General features: G+C 56.0%; 1 protein-coding gene and 1 long non-coding RNA gene across 2 annotated transcripts in view; one reads left to right on the top strand and one right to left on the bottom strand.

Moving 5' to 3' along the window:
- The window catches only part of CREBBP (CREB binding protein), a 119052-nt gene extending 111225 nt beyond the window's left edge, over nucleotides 1-7827 (top strand). The window contains exons 26-31 of the mRNA XM_027527582.1: nucleotides 400-513; nucleotides 1065-1230; nucleotides 1533-1700; nucleotides 3236-3397; nucleotides 3557-3838; nucleotides 4620-7827. Of these exons, the coding sequence (XP_027383383.1) occupies nucleotides 400-513; nucleotides 1065-1230; nucleotides 1533-1700; nucleotides 3236-3397; nucleotides 3557-3838; nucleotides 4620-6746 (3019 nt within the window). The 3' untranslated portion in view covers nucleotides 6747-7827. The remainder of the gene's footprint in view (nucleotides 1-399; nucleotides 514-1064; nucleotides 1231-1532; nucleotides 1701-3235; nucleotides 3398-3556; nucleotides 3839-4619) is intronic.
- A 2782-nt stretch (nucleotides 7828-10609) lies between these two features.
- On the bottom strand, nucleotides 10610-13426 carry LOC113883675. The gene is made up of 2 exons (XR_003508710.1): nucleotides 12319-13426; nucleotides 10610-11616 (listed from the first exon to the last, which is right to left on the bottom strand). It is a non-coding gene; the product is annotated as an uncharacterized LOC113883675 (long non-coding RNA).
- Between the last annotated feature and the right edge of the window lie 37 nt (nucleotides 13427-13463).

Below are 13463 nucleotides of genomic sequence, written 5' to 3' on the forward strand. Positions count from 1 at the left end.
CAGGTGAACTTATGGAGAAGGGGTGGGGACTGCTGCCTGGGCCTGAGTGCTCATTGATGGACCTGTGAAAACATCTCACCTCTGCCAAGAGTTACTTCCTGTTCAATCAGGAATCTGGGTGGATGGGAATCAGAAGTGGCTCTTCCTAGTGGCCCTGGTCTCTCCCTGTCATTGTCACGGTGAGAGATGATATTGCTGCCTAGTTCAGGGGTGAGATTGGATTCCATTGTCGATTGGTAGCAGAGGTTGCTGGTGGTGATTTTCTCATGTCTTGTTTGTGGCCAGTGTAGATGCTATCAGAGCAGTTTATTTCTAGAGCTTTCTTTGGATGCTGGTGTTTGGTTTCACCTTTGGGAGATAACCTGAACTTCGATTAATTTCTCCCTGCCCACCCCCCAGGCGTGTGTACATATCTTATCTGGACAGTATTCATTTCTTCCGACCCCGATGCCTCCGAACAGCCGTTTACCATGAGATCCTTATTGGATATTTAGAGTATGTGAAGAAATTGGGGTGAGTTGAATTCAGATTATCCAGAACTAATAAAACTCTGTCTTTAATTTTCACTGTGGCATTTATTTTGTGAAATAACTTTTTTTTTTTTTTTTTTTTAACGTTTTCTGTGTTTTTATTTTGGTGTCCTTATATTCAGAGACAACCCTTCCTGACATCGTCTTGAGCCATGTGGGGCTGGGGCTTTCCCTGCCTTCTGTGTTCTCGCATTCTAGCCTGTTTTTAACACTTTGTTGAGGCATATTTTACATATCATACAATTCACCTATTTCACTTGTACACTTCAGTGATCTCTAGTAATCTCAGCAGGCGATGCAGCCGTCACCCCAACAGTTTCAGAATGCTCTCACGCCGCACTCCCACTCCCATAAGGGCCCTGTGGCCATTTGCTGTTCATCCCTGTTGGACCCCTGTCCTCAGCTGATCTCCTTTGTGTTGTTTTCCTGTGTAGTTACTTCTGTCCCTGCTTTGGTGCCTGTGCCTCACCGTTACTCCTGAAGGCAGGGGTGGTTTTGCTCCCTGCTTCCATCTGAGTTGTGTGTGTCCTGCAGGTATGTGACAGGGCACATCTGGGCCTGTCCCCCGAGTGAAGGAGATGACTACATCTTCCACTGCCACCCCCCTGATCAAAAAATCCCCAAGCCGAAGCGCCTGCAAGAGTGGTATAAGAAGATGCTGGACAAGGCCTTCGCCGAGCGCATCATCCATGACTACAAGGTGCGCGTGCCTGGGGAGGGGGCAGGGCGTCTTCACATGTCTTTCTCTCTGCTCACATGGGTTAGAATTAATAGCCACTTTAGGAGAAATGTAAAGCAAAAATTAAAAAAGTTTTAAAGGCATAAACTTAGAGGCAACTTCTCTGCCGTCTGTGGAGACTCACAGACGGCAGCTTGAGAACAGAGGTGACACGGCCTCTGAGGCCGTGCGGTCCTTCCCCTGCATCGTGGCCCAGAGCCCCCTCCTCCCCAGAATGTCGCCCAGGCCCCCTAGTCTCACCGCTGCACTTGGTCACTCTCTAGGACATTTTGAAACAAGCAAATGAAGACAGGCTCACCAGCGCCAAGGAGCTGCCCTACTTTGAGGGGGACTTCTGGCCTAACGTGCTGGAGGAGAGCATTAAGGAGCTGGAGCAGGAGGAGGAAGAGAGGAAGAAGGAGGAGAGCACCGCGGCCAGCGAGACCACAGAGGTAACACCGGCCGCGCGCTGAGGCTGCGCTTCAGCGGCCAGGTCCTCAGCAGGGGGCCAGCCTCGTCCACGGTGGTGTTTCCGCACAGCCTCACCGCGTGATCACCCACCGCGGGGCCGGCCTGGGCCTGGACCTGGGCCGCAGCCCAGCCACGGTTCCCAGCTCCACGGAGACGCATGACCTCCTAGGTGGACGGGGGGCCTCGCTCTGGCTTCTCTGGGCAGGATGCCCAGGTCTGAAACCTGGAAAGATGAGAGGAGAGCATCCTGCAGGGAGCCCGGGAGAGATGGGCAGAGGTGCAGACGGGAGTTGTGGTCAGGAAGCAGTCCGTTCACTTTAACACTGACTTGAGGAGGAGGCTCATATTTGCAGGCCTCATGCACTTGCTCTGTTATAGACTGCACCCTGCTCTCCACTGGGCACTTGTGTGTTTGTGCCCTTACTCGGGTCACTCTAAGCCCCCGCTGTGTACAGGCCCCATCCTGAGGACTACAGTGGGAACTAGTGAGAGAAGCAGGAGAACAGGCGCATGCGTAGTGCACCCTGAGGTGGTGGAGGAGACACAGGGAAGGTGGATGCGGGCTTTCAGGGAGCCTCATCTGGGGAGGTGGTACATGAGCAGAGACTGTCTAGGGAGAGGAGCCCAAGAGATCCAGGTGAAGGGCCTCCAGCAGGGGGAGGAAGGTGTCAGAGTCTGAGCCGATGTGTCGTGTTTGAGATGCTCAAGTAAGAGCTGATGGTGGTTTAGTTGGACGCGAAGCCGTCAGCGGTGAGAAGCGTAGGATGTTTTTCAAGACTAACAACCCTAAATTTAGGGCGTGTAAGGACAGTTCTGTTTGAAGGCCGCCTGCTAGGTCTGGGCCTCAGAGTCGGTGTTGCAGCCTCTCTGAGGGGAGGTGGACAGGGAGCACCGCTGGGGGACGACCATGAACTGGCTGTGGACCCACTCATCTCGAGAGGCTGCTGGTTGCTGACTGCGCAGCTCTGGGACTCTGGGGGGCCTAGGGCAGCTTGAGGAGCTGCATCTGGAGCCCTGGGCTGGGGGTTCATGTCTGCAGGCTGCTTCTGCCGCCTTGGGTGCTTTAGGGCGTGTCCTCTTTGGAACACAGCCACCCCAGCCCCTTCCAGAATGGAGAATGCCTGGGTGAGGATGTGATGAGCTCTCATGTCACAGGTGGGCCCCAAGGGGCTGTGTTCATTGTCCTTGGCATGCCAAAATTTTGCCGGGCCTCCCTGGAGGCAGAACCTGTGGGCCTGGAAGATCGGGTGATTTAGGGCTGGAGGTGCTGGGAGGCTGCACTGGTCAGCACCATGCCCACTGGGTCCACATCCAGCCACATCACCTTCCTCTCAGCACTTAGCTCTGAAGGCAGCAGTGTTCGTGGCCTGTGAGCAGGCAGGTTGCAGTCCGCTTGGTGGTCACCTGCCTCACCCTGGCTCCCTGGAGCCCCCATGACCAGGAGCTGGCGGCCTGGTGCCTACTGAGCATGGTGCAAGGGGCAGGGTGGGGCCGACAGCCATGCGTCTTGTTGCAGGGCAGCCAGGGCGACAGCAAGAACGCCAAGAAAAAGAACAATAAGAAAACCAACAAGAATAAAAGCAGCATCAGCCGCACCAACAAGAAGAAGCCCAGCATGCCCAACGTGTCCAACGACCTGTCCCAGAAACTCTACGCCACCATGGAGAAGCACAAAGAGGTGGGGGCCAGCAGGGCGGGGCGGCTGGGCACCTAATGGGGAGCCCCCGCCAGGCAACACCAGGCGCTGCTCACAGCCGCGCTCAGCCCCGGCGACGTCAGGAGGCGGGCTTGGTCCTTCCCTTCACGGGGCTGACGTGGCTCCTCCCTGCACCCCCAGGTCTTCTTTGTGATCCACCTCCACGCTGGGCCCGTCATCCATACGCTGCCCCCCATCGTCGACCCTGACCCCCTGCTCAGCTGTGATCTCATGGACGGGCGGGATGCCTTCCTTACGCTGGCCCGGGACAAGCACTGGGAGTTTTCCTCCTTGCGGCGCTCCAAGTGGTCCACGCTGTGCATGCTGGTGGAGCTGCACACCCAGGGTCAGGACCGCTTCGTCTACACCTGCAACGAGTGCAAGCACCACGTGGAGACGCGCTGGCACTGCACCGTGTGCGAGGTGAGTGCTCCCGGGCTGCGCGTGTGTGCTGCATGGGACTTGTAGTCAACTTCTCCAGGGAGAGAAGGACCAGGTGAAGAAGGCTTATCTGTGCACCGGTCCATTGTTGGTTTTGAGGTTGATTTGGGTTCACACGAGAGGCCTGGATGTGGAGGGGTTCCTGCCGTGTGCCCGTGCCAGGGTCCCTTCAGGGTTCGGCCTGGGGCCTAGTCCAGGCCACACGTCCTGGGGTAGGGGGCAGTTGGTGAGCTTCCCTGGGAGACTGTGTTTGTGCTGACCTTTCCAGGGTGAGGAGACGCTCACAGGGCACCGCGTTATTTTACTCTCTGTTTCATTAGCACCAGCCCAGTGTCTCGGACGTGAGCAGGCCTCTTGGCGCAGGGCGGGGACCCAGACAGGAGAGCACAGTGGGTCCTGGTTACACTTGCGGTGGCCCCAGCTCTGCCCTTGCCAGGAGGCCGAGGATGCCGGGAGCCTTCCCTTTGTGGAGGCTTCAGCCCCAGTGCCCCTGAGCTGCCCTGCAGAGCTCTAGGGACACCTCAGAGGCACTCAGGGACTCCCCCACGGCATGGGCCAGCAGCTCGGGAGAGGCACAGGGACCGCCAGAAGAGAGAGTGGCTGGGGCAGTGGCCTCCGGAGCTTTCTGGGGTGCAGGTGTTCCCAGGAGGGAGGCTCTGGGGAGCAGACGTGTTCGGCATCTTTGAGCCTCTCATTGAGGGACTGGGTGCCAGGGCTGCTGGTTGTGGCTGCGTGCTGACTTGTCCCCTGTCCTCGCCCGCAGGACTACGACCTCTGCATCAACTGCTACAACACGAAGAGCCACACCCACAAGATGGTGAAGTGGGGGCTGGGCCTCGACGACGAGGGCGGCAGCCAGGGTGAGCCGCAGTCCAAGAGCCCCCAGGAGTCGCGGCGCCTGAGCATCCAGCGCTGCATCCAGTCGCTGGTGCACGCCTGCCAGTGCCGCAACGCCAACTGCTCACTGCCGTCCTGCCAGAAGATGAAGCGGGTGGTGCAGCACACCAAGGGCTGCAAGCGCAAGACCAACGGCGGCTGCCCGGTGTGCAAGCAGCTCATTGCCCTCTGCTGCTACCACGCCAAACACTGCCAAGAAAACAAGTGCCCCGTGCCCTTCTGCCTCAACATCAAACACAAGCTCCGCCAGCAGCAGATCCAGCACCGCCTGCAGCAGGCCCAGCTCATGCGCCGGCGGATGGCCACCATGAACACCCGCAACGTGCCTCAGCAGAGCCTGCCTTCCCCTACCTCAGCGCCGCCCGGGACCCCCACGCAGCAGCCCAGCACGCCCCAGACGCCGCAGCCCCCCGCCCAGCCCCAGCCCTCGCCTGTGAGCATGTCACCAGCCGGCTTCCCCAGCGTGGCCCGGACTCAGCCACCCACGACGGTGTCCACCGGGAAGCCCACCAACCAGGTGCCCGCCCCGCCGCCCCCCGCCCAGCCCCCACCCGCGGCGGTGGAGGCGGCCCGGCAGATCGAGCGGGAGGCCCAGCAGCAGCAGCACCTGTACCGGGTGAACATCAACAACGGCATGCCCCCGGGGCGCACGGGCATGGTGACCCCGGTGAGCCAGATGGCCCCCGTGGGCCTGAACGTTCCCCGGCCCGGCCAGGTCAGCGGGCCCGTCGTGCCCACCCTGCCAGCCGGGCAGTGGCAGCAGGCGCCCATCCCCCAGCAGCAGCCGATGCCGGGCATGCCCCGGCCCGTGATGTCCATGCAGGCCCAGCCAGCCGTGGCCGGGCCCCGGATGTCCGGTGTGCAGCCGCCCCGGAGCATCTCGCCCGGCGCCCTCCAGGACCTGCTGCGGACCCTGAAGTCGCCCAGCTCCCCGCAGCAGCAGCAGCAGGTGCTCAACATCCTCAAGTCCAACCCTCAGCTGATGGCAGCTTTCATCAAACAGCGCACGGCCAAGTACGTGGCCAGCCAGCCCGGCCTGCAGCCACAGCCTGGCCTCCAGGCCCAGCCCGGCCTGCACCAGCAGCCCGGCCTGCAGAACCTGAACGCCATGCAAGCCAGCGGGCCGCGGCCTGGCGTGCCTCCGCAGCAGCAGGCCATGGGTGGCCTGAACCCCCAGGGCCAAGCCCTGAACATCATGAACCCGGGCCACAACCCCAGCATGGCGAGTATGAACCCGCAGTACCGAGAGATGCTGAGGAGGCAGCTCCTGCAGCAGCAGCAGCAGCAACAGCAGCAGCAACAGCAGCAGCAGCAGGGCAGCGCCGGCATGGCCGGGGGCATGGCAGGGCACAGCCAGTTCCAGCAGCCCCCAGGCCCTGCGGGCTACCCCCCTGCCATGCCGCAGCAGCGGATGCAGCAGCACCTCCCCATGCAGGGCAGCGCCATGGGCCCGATGGCGGCTCAGATGGGGCAGCTCGGCCAGATGGGGCAGCCCGGGCTGGGCGCAGACAGCACCCCCAACATCCAGCAGGCCCTGCAGCAGCGGATTCTGCAGCAGCAGCAGATGAAGCAGCAGATGGGGTCCCCGGGCCAGCCGAACCCCATGAGCCCCCAGCAGCACATGCTCTCAGGACAGCCTCAGGCCTCGCACCTCCCCGGCCAGCAGATGGCCACATCCCTCAGTAGCCAGGTGCGGTCTCCGGCCCCTGTCCAGTCTCCGCGGCCCCAGTCCCAGCCTCCACATTCCAGCCCGTCGCCACGGATACAGCCCCAGCCTTCACCGCACCACGTCTCGCCCCAGACTGGTTCCCCCCACCCAGGACTCGCAGTCACCATGGCCAGCTCCATAGATCAGGGACACTTGGGGAACCCCGAACAGAGTGCAATGCTCCCGCAGCTGAACACCCCTAACCGGAGTGCGTTGTCCAGTGAGCTGTCCCTGGTCGGCGACACCACGGGAGACACCCTAGAAAAGTTTGTGGAGGGTTTGTAGCATTGTGAGAGCATCACTTTTTTTTTTCCCCTTTCATGTTCTTGGACCTTTTGTACTGAAATCCAGGCATCTGGGCTCTTTTTATTCCTAGATGGAACTGCTACTTCCAAGCCATGGAAGGGTAGATTGCTGTTTAAAGAAACAATACAAAGAATATATTTTTTTGTTAAAAACCAGTTGATTTAAATATCTGGTCTCTCTCTCTCTTCTCTCTCTTTTTGTTTTTGTTTTTTTCGTTTTTGTTTTTTGTTTTGGGGGGAGGGGGGTTTTGTTTGGATTCTTTTGTCGTCATTGCTGGTGACTCATGCCTTTTTTTAACGGGAAAAACAAGTTCATTATATTCATATTTTTTATTTGTATTTTCAAGACTTTAAACATTTATGTTTAAAAGTGAGAAGAAAAAAAATAATATTCAGAAACTGATTCCTGAAATAATGCAAGCTTATAATGTATCCCGGTAACTTTCAGACGTTGCGGGAAGATTTTTTCTATAGTGAACTCTGTGGGCGTCTCCAAGTATTACCCTGGACGCTAGGGATTGGCTCCTGCGTGCACACACGTACACACCCACACACACGTCTATCTATACATACTGGCTTAAGCCAAACTCTTGTCTTGCAGATGTAGAAATTGTTGCTTTGTTTCTCTGATAAAACTGGTTTTAGACAAAAAATAGGGATGATCACTCTCTTAGACCATGCTAATGTTAATAGAGAAGAAGCATTCTTTTCTTTCTTCTATGTGAAACTTGAAATGAGGAAAAGCAATTCTCGTGTAAATCATGCAAGCGCTATAATTACTATAAATAAGAAAATTCAAGAAGATCCAATCACTGTATAGAATGGTAAAGCACCAACTCATTTCTTATATCATATTGTTAAATAAACTGTGTGCAACAGACAAAAAGAAGGGTGGTCCTTGAATTCATGTACATGGTATTAACACTTCGTGTTCGGGGTCTTTTGTTATGAAAATGCTGTTTTCAACATTGTATTTGGACTATGCATGTGTTTTTTTTCCCCCCATTGTATATAAAGTACCGCTTAAAATTGATATAAATTACTGAAGTTTTTAACATGTATTCTGTTCTTTAAGATTCCTGTAAGAATGTTTAAGGTTTTTATTTATTTATATATATTTTTGGAGTCTGTTCTTTGTAAGACATGGTTCTGTTTGCTCACGGAGGAGAGGCGGGGGCTGTGGTCCTGCCGGCTGTTGGGGGAGCAGCTGGGCTCGGCTGGGGCCCCGCAGGTCCTGCTTGGCTGCCAACAGAAGAGCCCCAGCCAGAGCTGGGGGCACCAGTGGGCCTGAAGCAGCACTTTGTCTCCCGTCCACTCCCCGTCCTAGCCACCCCCACCCCCACCACACCCCAGTTCCTACCTGCCAGTCCCAGAGCTCCTGCAGAGGGTGTCTTGGGGACTGGAGGGAGTCTGCGGCCCGCCCCTCACCCTGGCTTAGCAAGGGAGGATGCCATCACGGCCCCCTGGGCTGGGCTGGGCAGACGGGGCGCCGGCCCACCCTTGCCCACATGAGGGGCTGCTCTGGGGGCCGTTGGGGGCACGGCGCAGAGCACTGAATGCCAGCCCCACCGTGATGAGAAGAGGCCTCCAGCTTCGAGCGACGCTTGCACTTGGCCACCACCCGGTCCTTCCCCTATCTCTGCTCCGGTTCCAGGGGTCCTTACTGAGGGGGTGACACGCAAGGTCCTGAGCACTGTAGAAATGACATCTCAGAAGAGGGCCACCAGCAGGAGAGCTGAAGTGCCTTCTCTGGTCTGCGTAGTCCCGCCCTGCCTCCCATTCCCTCGGCCCCCAACCATGGGGGTCTAGGTCTAGGGTCGTGATGTTCAACTTGGAAATCATGGCCCAAATAGCTCTCCTTTTGGCCCTGAATTCATAGAAATATTTCCAAAATAATGTGAGTTGAGAGTGTAAATTTGAGGAAACTCTCTTAAGAACTGAGTTGTGACACAGCTTTGAATCTTGTTCTAATATTGTACATCTAGTCAGGTAAGTCTTCAGACTACCATCTTCTCCACCATCCAGCCCCACCCATCGCCAGAGAGAAACAAGGCCAGACCCAAGGCCACATGCCATCCCTGCTCCAGCCCCTCTCCCTGGTTCTACAGCCTTCTACAGCGATGAGAGCGCCCTGGGCTGTCTGTGTTCACACAAGAAGTGTGGGCCTTCTGGGCCCTGGAGAAGCAGCTTCAGGCCCACACTCCAGATGCACAGCCCTTTAATCTGGCCAGTGGGGAGTCTCTTTTAGGTCATCCTGGAGTCCAAAGTTCTGTACTGACCTCATCCTCTTGGAAGTCCCATGCAATCTTGTTGCCAAAGGATGCGGCCAAGGGTGTGGTCCGGATGCTAACCCGGCACTTGGCACAAGGAAGTTTCTGTGTGAGCCGGAAAGCCCTGACACGGTATCTCACGTGCTGTCTACTTAAAAGAAGATAAAAGCCCTATATTTGTAATCAAAAAGAGGAAACTTGAAATGTGCTGGTGTTTATAATAAAAGCTGGTAAAACTGCTTGGATTCAAAGATGGTTCCAGTTGGCTAATGACCCTGAGAATTAGCTTAGCAGCCAAGTCATAAGATATAGGGGTTCAGTTGATTTTGTCTAGTCGTGTGTTTATGTTTTTGAGAATTTAGCTTGTTAAAAAGAGGAGTTGGCTGCAATATCTGGGTAACAAAAGGTGAAAAGCCTTCTAATACCTCAGTCTGAAGACATGTAACTTTCTTTTGATTGCTGTTAAGTGGAACCAAAAATTTTATTTGAGCCAAAATATGCTTTTAGAACTACGTGAGAAAATAAGCTACTTTTGGCAATTACCTGGTCAGTGGTTAGGGCTCCCCATGTCCGCTGCAGGGGGCATACATTTGATCCCTGGTTAGAGCTAAGAAACTGCAAGCTGTGCAGCATGGCCAAAGAAAGCTACCCTGAAGAAGCAAAACCGAGTATGGGGGGCAGCCAGGAAGCCCTTGACCCAAGGCCAGTGTTGGGAAGTAGACGCTGTGTGTATATGCAGGAGCGGGTGGGGCTGGGGTCAGCATCCGCCTGGGATCACGAAGCCACACTGTGTTACTCAAAGTCAAGAGCATGGGAACCGTCGGTTGTTAGATACTAACCTGAGTAGCACCCAGGCTGACACAGACAAGGCTGAGAAACTGACAAGGAGCTGGTGGTGCAAGTGGTGCCTTCAAGGAGCTCTTGCCTCTATATAGAGGATGGACTTGGATCCAGTGACTATATCATGACTGAAATTACTTCACTAAACTGAAGGATTCAAAGGGCACTGACAGAACACCCCGAGGAAGCGGTTCAGGTGTCGGGATCAGGAAGAGACCTCGGGGTGGGAGTTCCCTTGGCCATGAGCAAGCCCCTCTGCCTTCCCAGCCTTGTGAAAAGTAGCAACACTAGGTAACAAGTGCTGTTCAGATGTGTGTCCACCCCTCTGTAAGGTGGGAGAACAGAGGCAGCATCTGGCCTGAATTCATGAGCACCCAGGGCGGACGTGGGCCCCAGTCAGACTCGCGCCTTGTGCTGGAAAGGAGCTTTTCCTCCAGCCTTGAGAATAGTCCTATGACCATCCCCTCCCCCACCTCCGCCCCGCACGGCTTCTATTCCACAGGTTCGCTGTGAGCTCTGGGGTACCCTGGCGAGACGGACACTGTGGTACAGCATAGCCTCTTGAGCATCACTGACAGTGGTAGGTGGTCACAGGTCCTCACAAAGGACCATGTGGCTACTTTGGCACCAGAGAAGAAAGGATGACAGTGTCAGTCAATGAGAGTAGCCACAGCTTCCAGCTCCCGGTGTAGATGACCCCTGACCCACCTCCCACCTGATGCCTAGAGAGCGCTTAGGTGTGGAAAGGGGTTTAATGTCTGATCATGGGTCCCCATGGCTTGTAAACTTTTTATAGTGGTGATATATAAGCAGATTGATGATATGGATCCAATAAAGGGTCCTCGAGGAAGGTGGTCATATTTAGGGAATGTTGCAAGTGAGGTGAGGGCCCTGCGTCCCACAAGTCATTCAGGAAACTGTCCAGAGAGAGGATACTCCCGGAAAAGATGGCAAGGGGCCTGTGGGGTCCTTTCTGAGCCCATGCAGGCTCCCCTCACACCTGGGCACAGGGTTGGGGCCACAGAAGACTAGGGGTAAGGCCACAGAAGAGGGCTGCCTCATGCCACTGCACGGAGAGGGAGAGTCCTGGGGATCAGATGCCAGCACCGCAGCTGTGCTCCCAAAGCCAAGAGATGTAGAGAAAAGAGCAGGGGGGCCCAGGGGGCCACTCAGGAGGCACTCAGAGCTGACAGGAGCTCAGCCACCAGAAACGGGATCACCCGTGAGAGTCAGGTCTCCACCCTCGAGAGCACAGGGGACTATCGGGTTCCTGGGGGGCTGCTTCTCACTGTTCCCCGCCCTCCAGATACTTGAGTTCTGAGCTGTGGTTTCCTGGGCGAGGAGGAGGGGTCCTCATGTGGGAAGCGGGCAGTGGGTGGCATCGAGCCGCAGACCCTTTCCCCTGGGAATGAGCACGCCTGCTGCCTCCAGCTGATGTTCAGAGAAGCACCGGGTCTGTCCACTCAGGAAATGTTTATTGATTGGCTCCTGAGCAGCGACAAGTGAGGCAAGGTTCAAAGATGGGTCCAGCTGGTCTCTCCGTCAGGTCGAGGATCGCAGGCCGTTCCACTGTTGAGGAAACACGCGATCCTCTAGTGCCGTGTGTCCCGAGGGACAGTGCTTCCATCTCAAGCTTAACGTGCGTGCAGATAAATTATCCGGGATCTTGCTAGCATCTTGATTCTTACTGATGGATGGGAGCGTATGTCAGAATTTCCTTCTTGTCTGAATAATATTCCACTGTACGTATAGAGCATATTTTGTTTACCCATTCATCAATCAATGGACACTTGGGTTGCTCTCACCTTCTGGCTATTGTATTGAATAAAAATGCAGTGGGCATTTTTCATGGCCCTCAGCTTACCCCTAGGAGAAGGCAGTGACTTCTGTGAAAGGAGTGAGCAGCCTCACAGTGGCCACAATGATAGAGAGATCGAGGGGTCTCCCTCTGCCTACCACTCCCTCCATTTCTCTCTCTGCTCTCCCCAAGCGACTCCCCACCGGTCTCCATCGATTCAACTCAAGTACCTCTGCCTCTACTCATTCTTTTCCTTCTTCCACTTTTCTTATTTGCGTAGGGCCTGAAATCTGATCATGACCTCCTCAAGACTGGCTTGGATCCCTGGGCACTTTAAAAAGCCACAGTTCCCTGGGTTACCAGAGGACTCAGTATCACAAAGATCTGTGACTAAGGGTATGTCTCTGAAGGCCACAGGCCAAGAGAGGACAGAGGGGCCTGGTAGGTGTGTCTGGAACCCAATAACTTTGCCCTGGGTCCCGCCTGTCTTGGCAGAGGCCGGCCCACCCCCCCACCCCATCCCCACCACCAACTGAAGCCTAGGTTTCCCTCCTCCCTTTGCTAAATACCACTTTCTCTTTCTGTAATAAGAGGGCTCCCCAGGCTAGATCTATTGCCCCATCGACCAATGTGTCAGCACTTACCAGAGATGGTTGCCTGAGTGGAGTGAACAACACATGAAATGTGAGGCTGAGACCCCTCCGTTCAGTGACTTCCTGGGAACCCTATGTCTGGGACTAGCTGTGTGTCTGGAGTGTAGCAAGGGAGGGATCAGGCAGGGGTCAGGTTATGCAGGACTGAGGCTGAGGGAGGATTTTGGAATTGATTATGTGCAGGGAAATCCTTGGAGTGCCCTGACTGAGGAGTCTACCATCAGTGGCTGTGCAGAGAATGGGGGCGGGGCGGGGCGGCGGTGTCAGTGAGGAGGCTGCTGGAGTCTCCAGGTGAGCAACCTCCGGCTCTTCCATCCAGATGGGCCTACCTCTTCAAGATTCCCCTTCTCAGCTGCTTAAGCCTGGAACTTGGCAATCATGCTTGACACCTTCCTCGTGTTAAGTATTCCCCGTCACATCCCCTCCCGCGCGGCCTCAGCTACGTCCAGGCCCCACTGGAGGACACTCTCCCAGCTCCTGTCCTTTGCAGATCCTGTCACAATCTCAACTCGTTTCTGTGCAGTTATTTACCACTCGTTTGTGGCAGCCAGTCTTCAGTGTACCTCAGTCATCAGGGGGCCGCCTGAGCCCCACTTCAGGCGTTGCCAGAGAAATCTGCGTTTTACGTGGCTTGGAGCTCTGTGACGTTGACGGTCCGAATCCGCAACCAAATTCACCTCCAGGAGGGCAAGAGAATTGGAATGAATGCATAAGCCCAGTTTTGCTGGTGGGCCTTGGCTCCAGAGTTTTGGTGTAAGCAAGCCAAGCCCGAAATTCTCCTTTTTCACACTTTTTAGCTATCTGGCCTGACTTGGTTGGAAGAGACTGACTTCCAGCAGTCTGGACCAGAGGCCGGGGACAAAGACCCCGAAGATGTTAGCTGCTTCTGCCGCGGAGCCGCTTTTTCACGCTGTTCGCGGAGGGTGCGAATATCTGCACCCGGTTTCTGGGACGCACATACGGAGGCCCAGTTGCGGGCTATTGCCCGGGCGGCCCCGCGCGAACGGCCGTCGCCCTTGACAACGCGACACAAGGTCGTGGGGGTCCCGCCCCCAGGCCCGACTGTCCCCGCGCGGGCCGGCCGCGCCCGAGCTACAGAGGGTCCCGCCCACCCGCCGGCGCAGACGGCGGACGGG

Source organism: Bos indicus x Bos taurus, chromosome 25 (assembly GCF_003369695.1).
Source record: "Bos indicus x Bos taurus breed Angus x Brahman F1 hybrid chromosome 25, Bos_hybrid_MaternalHap_v2.0, whole genome shotgun sequence".
In the NCBI taxonomy this organism is placed as follows: Eukaryota; Metazoa; Chordata; class Mammalia; order Artiodactyla; family Bovidae; genus Bos; species Bos indicus x Bos taurus.